The sequence below is a fragment of the Galeopterus variegatus genome, unplaced genomic scaffold, assembly GCF_000696425.1.
Source record: "Galeopterus variegatus unplaced genomic scaffold, G_variegatus-3.0.2 Scaffold5982, whole genome shotgun sequence".
Classification (NCBI taxonomy): Eukaryota; Metazoa; Chordata; class Mammalia; order Dermoptera; family Cynocephalidae; genus Galeopterus; species Galeopterus variegatus.
In genome coordinates, this window is record NW_007732093.1 from 60,118 (window position 1) to 74,537 (window position 14,420).

The 14,420-nt window shown below is 38.8% G+C and overlaps 1 protein-coding gene across 2 annotated transcripts in view; it reads left to right on the top strand.

Annotated features, from left to right (window-relative positions):
• The first annotated feature begins 1,120 nt into the window (after positions 1-1,120).
• The window catches only part of CD28 (CD28 molecule), a 28,258-nt gene continuing 14,958 nt past the window's right edge, over positions 1,121-14,420 (top strand). The window contains exon 1 of one of the 2 annotated variants that reach the window (XM_008590298.1): positions 1,121-1,186. In XM_008590298.1, the coding sequence (XP_008588520.1) occupies positions 1,121-1,186 (66 nt within the window). Of the gene's footprint in view, positions 1,315-14,420 lie in introns of both variants that reach the window. The other variant, XM_008590297.1, reaches the window with a different exon arrangement.

Sequence of the window (14,420 nt, forward strand, 5' to 3'; positions counted from 1 at the left end):
ATATGTAAGAATCTTAACAGAAAAAAAGATGAAAGTCAGTGGATCAGAATATTAACAGTGTTTATATTAGGATGGTAAGATTATGGGCGAGTCTTGCTTTAATGTTCATATTTATCTTAAAATTTTTTTTTTAATATAAAATGTCTTACTTCTATAGTCAGAATAAAAAGCAATACAAGTGATCTTAAATAAACATGCACAAAACCTAGATAGGATCTAACTAGGGTAATTATATTAAGCTTAGATTATTATCAGAAAAGGAGAAAAAAATTACTGAAAAGGTTTTGAGGAAGCCATCAAGGACGAGATACTCAGCCAGGTGCCAGAAGAGGAGAGCGGAGTTAGCCATGCTGGTGGAATGGCCTTATCTGCAGAAAGCCTGGATCTGCAGAAGGCCTGGAAGTACTAGAAGGGTACGGGGGGTGGTTATAGGCCTTGGGGATCCTGCGATGGAGCCTCTTGTTATGGCCGGTAACTTAACCTTGAATGAGTCCTTAAGGGACTGACAGCATGAGACACCAAGGAGCTTTTGGTTGCCTTACTGTCCCCCTAAGAACATACAATGCTTTTTTTTTTTACTTTCCCTTTGCTTAGGGAACCTCCTTCAGCTGCTCTGCTGGGTGGGTGCTTGCAAGTGGGATGTGTTTTGCAAAGTTCCTCAAAGCGAGTTGGGGGTGGTGCTTGGCACTGTGTGCTAAATGTTCCATAGGGCTACCTTATGTCCAAACAAATGTTAAATTCCTAATATTTGTAACTTCTTTAAACACTTATGCAGACATTTCCCAACTCCTCAGTATAATTCCTTTTGTTGACTTTTTGATACAGTCTATCCCCATCCTATGAAAATCTCTCCTCTGCAAGAGGCTTTATTCCTTCTTTAGGATACCTTGTTTGTCTGCCCTTAATTCCCTGTGGGATTTCAAGCACCCATTTTCACAACCTTGATACCATCAATACAGAATAATTTCCATGAGCCCGTCATATAGTGGCCAACACTCTTTTTCAGTGACAAGAGAAGGCTTGCCTTTAAAACAAGTAAAAGTCTAAAGTCATCAAAACAGTGCAATATCCTGTGTGAAAGGTTGCAGTCACGGTGCCTTGTGGTTTGAGTCCCTAGATCATGTGCCCCAAGGGAAGTAAGTTGGTGGTGGCCGGGGATGACAGAGACTCTCAGGCCTTGGCAGGTGCATCTTCTGTTCACCTCACACATTGGGTTCCTCAGGAAGGAGGGGCTGGAGCCCTGGCCCACCATTAGGACAATGATGTTCAGGCTTCTCCTGGCTCTCAACTTCTTCCCCTCAATTCAAGTAACAGGTAAACAATTTTGATTTCTTTTCTCCTCTAATTTTTTCTTTTGAAGGCTTGTGTTTGGCTTGGCTAATTTTAAATTTCAAGCGCCCTGTGAAACTTGGACATTTGAAGTATAGTTCTGCTCTAATATGGCAACCTGTTATTTAGAAACTCAGATTGTCAGACTACAGTATAGTATTTTTAAAAAAGTCCTTTGGAAATAAATAAGATTTATTTAGCTACTAGTCGATAGTATCCCAAGAATTTTAGGTTATGTACAATTTTTTAAAAAAAAATTTAAGAAAACTGCTATAGGTAGGTTGTTTCTGAAAGCTCTGAATTTAGATTTCCTGTTTTTATATCACAGGTCACAGTTTTTATATCATATTCTTACTAGCTGAGTTTAGACTATTATTTAAACTCTCTGAACCTCAGTTTCCGTATCTGTAGAATGAGAATGTTAATAAACCTCATCTCAAGGTCATTGTGAGAAAAAGGTTAAATAATCCATGTGAAATGCTTAGCTCTGTCAGTGCTTAGCTAGCTAGATGAATCTTCGTTGTAAATACTATGTCCTCCCAAATTAAATCCTGGAGTCACACAGAAGCTGGTACAATACAAATACTAATAAATTAGTCGGCTTTTTGTTTTTCACAATTGGCAGCAATCTGTTCTTAGATTAAAATCCCTTAAGTTCTTAATAACGATGAGGATCGGGATACCTCTAACGCTTATTATTATTGAGTAGCACTCAATTCTCACAACTAGCAGGTAGGTATTACACTAAACCCCGTTTCAGATGAAGAGACCAAGGCCAAGGGTCTCTTGATGTAAATTGCCCACAGATATAGGTACCAGTTGTTGGAGGTTGGGTCCAAACCTCCTTAGTCTAACAGCAGAGCCCATGCTGTTAACCGTTATGCTATTCTACCTAACATGATGTGATTTGTAATTTCATAAACCCAGATAAACCACGGCTTAAATCATCTCTGGTAAAAACTGTGATTCCTACCTGAAAGAGCGTGTTACTTTAGTGGGCTGGAGTAAGATGTTTGTTCAACTCGCTTTCAGAGTTTGAAAAAGGTTTCACTCGGCTCAAAAATTGGACTGATAATTGTCAATGGGCATGTTTAAATAAGTATAGTTGTTTTTCCCTGAAAGATATATTGAAACAACAGAGTCTTCAATTTTCTTTCTCATTTATTTTCGTGGTGCAGAGACTGTATTATTTGTTATTGTTCTTAAACATCACATGTGTGTATTCCAAAAAGCATAGTTTCCCAACCTATAGAAGTACAGTAGTGACATACATACCATCTTTTTTGTTGTCTGATGTGCCAGTGAGCACAAATTATGTATATTTATAAAAGGTGTTGATATAATGAAAGACATGAGCTGGTGACGAGGTAGGTTATACCCCAGTATCAGGTACCAAGTATTTAGAGCTACCAAATATATCCTAAAAGAATCTTTAAAATTTATTTTAGAAAGGTCTTTAAACTTTATTTTAAGGGATCTTTGAAATTTATTTTTAAAGAATATTTAAAGTTTCTTAATTTGTTAGACAATAAAGGAAAGCCTCACCCTCACTGAAAACTATTTAAAATTGGTAATTGTGCACAGAATGATTTTCTGATATGCTGTATGATCGCCCATCTGTCTTCAATTCATTCACTCTCTTTTGAAGATTCTTTTTGGTAAGACTCAAAGCTTTATATTTTTCCTTCAGAACATTTATTAAAAGGGGGATAACTAAAAAAGCGATCAGAGAGTTCACACATGCGGAACCTTTGTTTTCTACTTTGAGATATATTTACTTTTCAAATGCCAAATCACCACTCTAATAATTTTTAGGATTTGACGCAGAGTGGTCATCTAATGAAGCAGGAAAGGAGTGTGAGCATAGAGGATGCTTTTGAAATGCCTCTTCCAGTAAGAAAACTTATGAGAAAGAAAGTAAATGCAACATACAAAACTGTATGAGCCATTCTAACCAAACCAAGTCTTCCATCTGCTTTTTGTTTCTCTCTCTCTGTATTCACCCTCCATGAAGAAATTATAGACAAGAAAATTCTCTTGTCAAAGTGTAATTGTCCTCCCTAGAATTGTGGGAAACCACTGTTATGTCCGTGTAGAGGTGTGTGTGTGTGTGTGTATGAAAAACAGTTCTTTTTCTCATTAATTTGCTAATTCTAACTTGTTGGTTTACAATGTACCTTAAAATACTTACTCTATGAAGGTTAAGCCTTACCTGATTTTTCATGATTTGGATGATGTATGAAAAACAGTTCTTTTTCTCATTAATTTGCTAATTCTAACTTGTTGGTTTACAACATACCTTAAAATACTTACTCTATGAAGGTTAAGCCTTACCTGATTTTTCATGATTTGGATGATGCTGTAGAAAATCTTTATGACTAAATTAAAGAAGTATGATTTAGGAAAAGAGAGGGAACCTTAACTTAGACAAGTCCTTTACTAAAATCACATGTTTTCTCCCATACTTGGATAATTGTGCAACTGAGATCCACAGAGAGAATTTTTCTGGACTTGGGAATATGCAGCTTGGAACAGCAGCCCCTTGAAAGAGAAATGAGTTGGAATTGATGATGAAGGAGAGTGCATGTCACACATGGCAGAGGTCATATATTTTTCAGCCCATATAGGTTAGTTTTCAGGGAGCTAATCATCCAGTATGAAGACAAAAATCAGGACAACACCACTTATTTTTCCACAAGACCCTTTCTTTTCAGTTCTCCCCAAACTTTAGTAAATAAACTTTCAAAATGGCCAGTGTGGAAGTGATTGATTTCTCCAATGCTACTGCATTCCCCTCAGCACTTCTTTTTCTGAGAGAGGCACAGAGGGCAGGCAAATGATTGGCATTTAATAAAAAGTTATCAGCAGAGCAAAGTAATTAAAAACTTTATTTTTAGTTGGTCTTCAGCAAATGACTCCTCTAGATGTACACAGAAAAAAATCATTTACTTCTCACAGTTAAGTGCTGCTCTGGGGCTGGGCTTGAGAAAGTAAGGTGAAAAGATGAATATTGAAAAATGCAATGTAATCAACAGATTGCTGTGCCTACGTGACTTCCAATACATGGTAGCCAGTTTCTCTGTTAAAAAATTGACTGGGTGTTTTGTCGTTTCAAATAAATTTGATGGATATTTCAAAAAGTATAGACTTTGCTTAAGAATTTATTTTACTCTACTACCATGCCCTAAGATCATAAACTACTTCTTTTGTTTTTTAAGGCAACCACCCAGCAAGGACATTTACAGCAAGGACTGTGAAACTAATATCAACGTATCAATTCCAGGAAATAATAGAATGAGTCATTGCAACAGATAGATTAGACACAGAAATGAATCTGTGATCATAACTCAGAAGCTCTCACATTCAAACCTTTGCTATGGGGGGTGGGGTAGGGGACCTTGCTCCCTCCCCTTCTTTTAGGCCCTCCTTTTTAATGTCTTTATTCTTTTTTCATGAGTGGAGAAATGCCTCATGATTATTATTTGGCTTTTATCTTGTGTGGATATCTTCCTCCAAGTGTTTCCTGCATGCAGAGTGCTGACATTTACAAAATGAAAATTTTTATGCCATCAACATCCCAGAAGAAAATTCCATTTGTGGTTTATCATCTCTAAAACAATAGCTCTTTATTAACTAGAATAGGCATTGGTGAGGATACACAATTCATTTCAGACTTTCTTGTCTAAAAATCAGAGGGCAGGAACTCCTTCAAAACTCAATTATTTCACAGTAGATCATTGCAAGGGATAAAATCTTTTTCTCCTTTTTATCTCAGTTAAATTTTTGTTTGCCTTTTTCTTCAAGAAATTTATTATTTATGGAACTTCATAGAGGCTGGAACTTTTGTTCTCAGTGGATAGTTTAGCCAAACAGCAGGAAAAATGACATTTGGGTGGTTTTGTGACTGACTGAAGGGATCTCTGGTTTTCTAAGCTGTGATGGTGTACCTGTGTCTCTTTTATGGTCATTTTCTTGGACTCCTTTTGGGCAGTGACATGGTGCTAGCACCAAAAAAAAAGTTCACTCAGGGCTCTCAGTCTGAGAATTGGTCCCTGAAGCTGGGGAGAAGCTACCCCAGGCCCCGCATAGAAGTGGTTGCAAAGAGGGTGTCTAACTTTTTGCTGGTTACTCTCATTTTGATGATTCTGAACACTGGGAGAGAGGTGCACTGGGTGGGATCAAGAGCTATCCGTTGCTTGGTAGAGACTGAAAAAGAGAGTTTAGACTTCTTTGGCCGCAGTATTTCAATGCTAATTTCATAGGCATATTAATTTAGTCTGCATGTTACCATGCAGGTTACATGTGTTTCTGTTTTCATTCCTAGAAGAGAACCTGCGAGGTGGTGGAGAATTTCTTACTTAACTTTGAGCTGTTCCTTTATCTCTGCATCACCATTACCGTCGTCTTTTTCTTTGTCATCATCTTCACTATCTTGCGGACTCTGGCTGACAAGATAACTGGGTTAATGGTTCCTGATGGTGTCATTTAGAATTACTCACTCACAGTTCACTCTGGCCTCTGATCTAATCGTGAGCCACTTTTTGCAGCATTACTGAATTACCTGTTGGCTCACAACCCGCCATGTAATGCACTGATGATAACAATAACTCCTATTCGCCACCCACTCATTCACATAGAAATCTGAATTATTAACACGTCCCACATTTTGACAATAATGTTAAAATGTGGGACATGTCAAATGTGGGACATGTCAAATGCTACCTAGTTGAGAACTTAACTGGGTGTTTGACATTTTTTTTCACTTGCTGACAAGGAAGAAGGTTGTGCTTTTCATTGCTTAGGGATACTTGACATGTGATGAAGTACCAGAACGTCACCAGAGCTGTATTTGCAGCTTCCGTATGACCTGATGACTTTCTTTGATATTGAACACTACTACTAATAAGAGTACATAATTTAAGATCGGGAGGATTCCACTTCTGATCTATAGACACTATCCCATAGAGGGTGGGTGAGAATAGGCACGTATGAGGAGAATGTTTCCGTCCACCATGCGACTCCTGGGGGACTAAATAACAGGGTAGGCTCCAGTTTTCTAAAGGTGCCTGCTCCTTCTTATGCTTTGGTAAGACAGATCCTTATTTATGTGTTCATTCAACAGGTATTTACTCAATGTCTTCTATGTGCAAGATACTGTTTTAGACTCTGTGACAGATTAAAAACCCACTTTGAGCTTCAAGGAAGTAACAATGAGAATTGTGAAATCTTTCTAGAATTATTTTTCTGTTTAATTTAGGGCCATTGTGAATAATACTCTATCCATATGAATTTATTTTATGGAAAATAATTATAAGCAGAAGCATCCAGAGAATTCTTGAATGCAACCACAGATGTTTAGAGATGGGAGGGAAATTAGATATCTCTCAATTTGTAGAAAAGGAAATTGCGTTGATGGTTCTTAGAAGATGCTAATAGAAAGATGACGTTGCACAGTTTCCTGGAATTTTTGGATGTTTTTAGGCTGGACCCATCTTATCTGAGCTATCTCATTTCATGTCCTAATACAAGACCCTCATCTCCCATATTGCAGTTTTCTTCACTGTCCCACACACCTGCACTCCTTCTTTGTGACTTTACTGAGGCTGTTTCCCTCTTGGAATGCCCTCTTTCCTCTTTCTGCCCATCTCAATCCTTCTTTTTCACTTTAAAGTCTTTCACTTTAGATCTTTGATGCAAGATGCACCTCTATGAGGAATCTTCTCCTAGATACTTCAGCCTTTATCATAGACTTGTAAGAGGCGTTTGATGTGAGCATAGCTCAATTTAACGAATATTCATTAAACCTCTCCTATGTTTTAATCTCTATTGGAGTCTGAGGGCATATAAAAAGAGGAAAAGAAATATATTGACACTACAGAAACTGCTTGTGTAATTTTTTATATTTATTTTTTGTTTACATGTTGTCTGTGGCTACTTTTGTACCATAATGGAAAATTGAGTAGTGGTAGCAGACTTTATGGCTCACAAACACTAAATGTTTATTATCTGCCCCTTTAAGAAAAATCAGACTTTTTTTTTTGCTTGTGTAGTGAATTGAGTTCTCTTTACTTTTATGGACTTTATGATTTAGTTGAGAAGACTATATATAAGAGGACAAAACATCTGGAAACAGGTAAATGATATTACCTAGCAATCTCCTACCTCACTGTGCTATTTGATGCCTAAATGACTTTGCATATATTATTCTTATATTCTGGGATATCCCCCACACCTCTCACCTGAAAGAAGCTTTCTGAGGCCCCAGATGGCAAAGCGAGGGACTTCTTTCCTTCCCAAAATTGTTAATGTGTGTTGACAGATCTATTTTTTCCACTACACTGTGAGTTCCTTGAGGGCAGGAGCATGGCTTGTTTATCTGTGTAACCTCAGTATTAGGCACAATGCTGGAAGCACGTAGGTATCCAATAAATATCTGTTGAAGGAAGAAACGAATGAATTAGTACCACAATGAAGAAGCATAGAATAAATACTCTGGAAAGATTAATGGAAAACGGTAAGCATTCATAGAGAGTTGGGAATTGAGCTGGACTTTAACAGTCGATAGGATTTGAATAGATGATGTTATTAAAAATAATTGCTAACTAACATTATTTTATGCTTACAATGTGCCAGGCACTGTTCTACCTGGCTTTCTGCATGTTAAATCATTTAATCTTCCTCAGGTTCTATGATGTAATTACTATGATTACTGTGATTATGCTATTTCATAGAGGGGGAAACTGAGCTCAGAGCACGTAGAGCAACTTGCCTGTGGTCACACAGCTAGTAAGTGCGTAAATCCATATATAGTCTTGCTCCAGGATCATGTTCTTACCAATGCTATGCTGCCTCAGGAAGGAGAAGTGATATTAATAAACAGATTGAACTGGGAATACAGTTTCATGATCTTGGAACATATGGAAAGTCTGAATGTGTGAAGGCCTGAGAATTAGGGTAGAATCAGGTTAAATAAAGGATTGAATACTAGCAACAAAAGTTCAGGCTTTAGTTTTAAGGCCGTTTGAAGCAAACGAATTGTGTAAGAAGAAAATATTTAGGAATCCTTATCTTTGGAATGAGGCTGAAGTCATGGGAACAGATGGCTGGTCAAAAGGAGAGGGTACAACTGTAGAAAAGCAGAGTTGAACTGAACCTGGAAAATCCCTGTGCTCAGGAGTCAGCTGAAGAAGATAATGAGCTAGTGAAGGAGACAGAGAATGTGGCTCGAGAGGTAGGAGGGGAAGAAGTGAATAGAGTGGTGCCGAAGTCAAAGCAGGAAAGCATCTTGAGGAGACAGTGGTTAATAGAATTGAATGTAGGAGGGAAAGAAAAGTGAAAAATGGCTTGGGATCTGGCTGAAAGGAGGCCAGTTGGGACTTTTTACTTTAGGGAGAGTCATGGGGAAGGAAAATAAGACTTCACAGGGTTAAGAAAAAATGGAGGGAGACGGAACAGAGACTGTGAAAAGGAGAGGAAATTAATAGACAAGATGAAGATAATTAGGAACTTATATCATCTAAAATTTATTACATACCTACCACGGTATTTTGGACATCGTAGGTGTGTAATAAATGTCTGCAAACTGAATGACTTAATTAGTCTTGACATGTGGAAGGGTCCAAGTGCTGGACCTGAGTATGTGCGTGCATGTGTGCGTGCATGTGTGTGTGTGTGTGTGTGTGTGTGTGTGTGTGTGTGTGTGTGTGTGTAGCATTGCAGGGCTGGAGGGGAGAGAAATCTATTAGGACAGAAAGGAGGAGGAGGGAGAGTGAAAAAAGGAGGGTGGGGGCAGTTTTCTCCAGGGGATGGTGAGGGAGATTTGGGGCATGGGAGATGGGAATATGAGAGAGAAAAGCACAAATCTCTAAGAAGATGGGAGGAAGAGAGGAGATTTGTAGGGGCAGAGACGTGTTGGGATGAAGCTAGGGTTGATGAGTGATTCCATGCTGGTAAACCTGAGGTTAAAAACTGCTTTGTTAAATAAATAAATATATAAAATATAAATATGTATACATATTTAATTCTCTCAAGATAGATTATGATGTTAAGCCTATATCCCCAAGGGCCACTGGGATAACATATACCTTGACTTTGAAGAACTAGTCCATGTACACTTAAAATTCTTCCTTGAGCCCACAAAAATAGGCGGACTTGATTTCAGCTCATGGGTGAGATAACAGAGTCACAAGGTTCAAACCAACCTTGCCCAATGTCTTGCGCAGGGCTCCGGTTTCTAGTCAGAGATGTTAGTCTCAGCATCTCTCTGTGTTTTTCAGAATAAGGATGTGGCTGCTTGACCTTGGCTTTGGAGAGGCCAAATCTGCTGTTCTTTTGACCTCTCTTTTTTCAAGCTCAAGAGCTAAAGCCAAGGGTTTCTTAGGGTTGGGGCATGTGATTAGGAGTTTTAGGCTGCCATACTGTGTGTGACATAACTTTTCTAGGTCTCAGTTTCCTCATCTGATAAATAAAGTTGTTGGACTAGAGGACATCTCTGGTCCATTTTCTAGCTTAAAAATACTTCTAAAGTGAAATAAAAATATGCCAGCTTTCACCAGCTCTAAAAAGGCAACTCAACTCCCCCACCCCACCCTCCTTTGTGGATTCTCCTATGATCTTATAGAGCAAATACAAAGAACTGCAAAGCAGCCATCTCTGAAATCTCTTGGATGGATTTCTAAATAGATGCCGACATGCTCAGAAATTACTGTGGGACTTGGGGGACAATATTACCTTTGCTGTCTCCCATTTTCTTATGTAATGTTAAGATTCAACACAATAATTATTTCCAAACTTCCTGGCTATGACACTTACCTAGAAGTTTCTGTAATTGCCAAGGTAGTCCTGAGCAGGTTCTTCAGAGGTGTAAGATTAAGGGAGAATGAGGCGGACAAGAAAAATGCACTGTTGTCCTCTTTACAGAGTTGTTTTGAATGAGGGCTCAGAATGATGGTGGCTCAGGAGGAAAATATGGTTCTCAAATTTGGTTACTAGGCCAAAATATATATTTAGAAAACAATAGAGGAGGTCACTTTATACCTCTGGGTTTTCTTTTGATCTATTAACTGAATGCTGTCCTAATATTTATATAGAAAGCTATAAGCCCTGGTTACCTACTATTTGGACTACAGGCAATCTTCTAGGATAATAAAATTTGATTTTTGGGTGTGGATCAGTGGCTTTTGGTATGGGTACCACTTTCATATGAGTTAAGGGGCTCTATCATGTTGTCTCAGATTGTCCTTCCAACATTAGGAGATGAGAGGAAAATTTCAGACTTGTGAATGGTAGGGGCTGGGTAACATTGCACCCAGGTTTATGTTGCTTTATGTTTAGGAAGTTCTGGTCCAAGAGTGCTCACGTCCTACGTTGCTGGGAAGTGTTTCTGAGTGTAATTCTGATGGATTACAGTGCAGCCAATGTTTTATTTTTCAGCAGTTTTAGTATTAACTGTCATCCTAATACAGATGACTTCTAATAATAGTACATTTCTATCCCTGACTAGCATCCTTGAACTCTAGTGCTACACTTCTAACTCCTTCTAGATTTTTCCTCCAGGATGCCTTACCCACCCTTCAAACCCAACATATCTAAAACTGAACCCCACAGCTTTTTACCAAACAAATTCCCTCTCTTGACTTACCCCATTTTGTCAACAGGGCCTCCAGTCTCACCGTCACCCAGCTGCCACCTCTGCAGCTCAGGCATTATCAGCTCACATCAGTGCTGTTGCAAACGCATCCTGATTGGTCTCTGTATCAGCTCTGCCCTTGCTCCAAGCCTATGCACGCCTCGCTGCTGTGCTAACCTTCCCAAAGCAGCACGTCCCATTCCGTTCTCAACTCAGATGTCTTCAGCATCTCCTGTGGCCTTCCTAGGAAAATCCATGTGACTTTCCTTGGCATTAAAGGCCTCCATGATTGGTGTCAGCCATCTTCATCTATTTCTCCCTACATAAATGGAATACTTTGCTAGTCCCCAACAAACCCTTGCACTAAAGACATTTCCTTGATCTTAGCTTATTTAAATTTGCCCCAGACCTTATGGCACAGGCAGAGGCCAGTCTGTACAGAAGCCTTCAGAATCATTGTCTGGAAACGAGGTCTCTTCCATCTGACTGTCAATGAGGTCACTCACCACACATGGCTTTGGAGTGTAGCTAATTGTGTGCCTGCCTCAGGATTTCTCCTAGGAGGAAGCAGCTATGCCTTTTACATCTTCCCATCTCCCCAAAACCAGTACATTAGGTCCCATTATTTATTTGCTAAAGGAATGAATAACTTTGTTATGGCACAAGTCAGAATACCAAAGAACAATACTTTGATGCATCAAAATTTCTTTTTTAGAAAGTACTAATTGATCCTTTTGATAATTTTCCTCTCTCAAAAATCAATGCCTTAGGTTTGCTGGTTAGATAGGACTTTTTGCTACTGAATTATTTGATCTCTGAGTTGCTTTCTGACAGTGGTGTGTAGCACAATAATTTTTTAAAAGGACAAGGACAAAGGTCCTCTACACTTCAGTGTCTGCATGGGTAGGAAAACAGATAAAGGTTAAAGGTGGGATTTAGACTAGTGCTGGCCAAAAGCAACTCATTTAGTAAATTCATTCTGTTTCTATTGTAACATGTAGTCCTTTTTCCTTGTTTGAACTCAAGTCTCTTTAGATTTTGATGTAGAATCATTCTTTCTGTCAATAAGTGTTAATGTGCTTGATGTAGCTGACAGTTGTGACATGTAGTCTTGGACAGGGCTGGTTGTGTGGCCTGTTTCTCTTGACAGAAGTCATTGCTTTTGTCATGGTGGCCTTCTCTACACAACTCTCTCTCTTTCTGGCTCTGGTAACTTTTCTGTCCCCTCACTCCTTCAGACCTAAGGACGGTTATAACTCTGCTGCTACAAGCCACAGGTTCCACTACCCCTTATCTCCACACCGGTGCCAACAGTCCTTTCATAAACAAACCCTTCTACTGTCGACTAGTTTTGGTGTGCCATCTGTTTTCTGTTGGGATCTTGAAGGAGATAAGATATGTGTGTGTATATAGCACATATTATAAGCTTTTTTGGGGGAGAGACTTTCCTTAAATCTCCACTCCCTGTGCAAATGGGAAGAATGTCAAGATAACAGGCAACAGAAAACTAGTTGCAATGACCACAAAGTTGTTTTGAAACTGTAACCTGAATTATGATTATTATTATTTTTCATTTTAACATGAATTTCTGGGAGAGAGAGCCTGAGGCCATTCAAAGTGTGCTAGGTCATTAACAGCTTTGTTTTTGTCTTCCTAGTAGCTCAGAGAGGCTGGTAAAAGGTGCTGTAGTCTGGTAAATGCTTTGTACTCCTCTTTCTCACATCAGTGTGAAGCCAAGCCACCATCTGGAATTAGAAGAGCCACAGACCGTTGAGTCTCCCTTTCCTCCCAGAGAGCACAGTTTATCTCACAGGTTCCTGAGCAACCACTGGATTGGGCTGTGGGGGAGCCTACCCCTTACGGAGCCTGAGAAGGAGCAAGTGGTCAGATGGCCATGTGTTAAAGGGTATCCTGGGCCCAAACAGGAAACATACTCAGAGGAAAGTTACAGTAACTTAACAAGCCCTGTGGTCAGGAGGGAGGTGTTCTATGCCAGGGAAACCAGCATCACCTTCACAATAAGCTCACAAACATCACAGAGCAAGATGGTTCAAAATAGAAAGCTTTCATTTTCTTCGGTTTCTACCTAACATATTAAATTCTGTTCAGTCAGAATTTAAAAAAAGAAACAACATGATTAGGATCTTACAACCTAATATTTCAACTGCAAAAGAAACTCTGACTGTGATGTGCATTAATGGAACCTGACAAAGTTCTTAAAGTTTCTGGAGGAAAATCACATTGCTAATTAAACACATACTATTTCTTTCTATCTGCTTCTTTAACTTCAGTCTGGAATGCTGCTTACACCACTCTCTGGTTCACCAACCTCCATGTGCCATTTTATTTCTCGAAGGCCCTATGATAAAGAAAAGGAAAGACAGAGTATTGTAAATTTAAACATGACAAACAAATGTGTTTCACAAAAGTTAAGAATTTGCCCAGTGAGGTTTAGACTGAAAAGTGACTTTATGTGTTGACTGCCTATGTTCCATTCCTTTTGTATACTTGTCAAGCTGAGATGGAAGAGCTGTAATGGTATAATTATTGTTTGTGCATCAGAAATAATTCATAAGAGGCATTTCATGTGACCAGATTATCTGTTGACCTTATCTGGGATCCATCATGACCTTTAGAAAGTCTTTGAAATTGTAAGCAAAATGTTTTGCCTATGTGTGTTAGAAGCAAAAAAGAGTTTGGAGACATACTTTTTCTGAATATGGGCATGAAATCAATTCAATGTTGCTAAATGGACAAAGTTGTTTTTCTATTGATTCATGGTTCAGAACATTATGCCTAGATGCCTATACAAATAAATTTTATCTTAGCTCTTTCCTTATTTGTGTGACCTTGTTAAAAAAGTCATTATAGTTAACTCTTCTGTAAAATAAAGGATTGGCTTAGATCATTTCCAAGTTTCCTTTCAGCTGAGCAATTTTTGCAGGATAGGACTCCAGAAAATGGTGGAGAAAATGAAGTTTATCTCGGTCTGGTCCTCTTCCCATTCCATTTACTCTCCTACTCAATAGGGGATTGGCTTAGATCATTTCCAAGTTTCCTTTCAGCTGAGCAATTTTTGCAGGATAGGACTCCAGAAAATGGTGAAGAAAATGAAGTTTATCTCGGTCTGGTCCTCTTCCCATTCCATTTACTCTCCTACTCAATAGTATTCTCCTTCCTAACTCTCACTTTGTACACCTAGTACCATCCTCTCTACCAAGAACAACTTTGAGAGGATCTAGAAACAGTCACTGAGATTGTGTTGAAATTTTGATGCAACATGGCAGAGAGAAAAAAATAATAGATTAGAAGTCATGAGTCTCAAGGGTCATTTCTTTGCCCTGTAACCTTGGGCAACTAAGCCACCTCTTTTACCTCAGTCTCCCAATCTGTAAAATGGGAATAAGGATGACTGTCCTGCCTACTTACTTCACAGGGTAATATGGATTTCAAATGAGGTAAA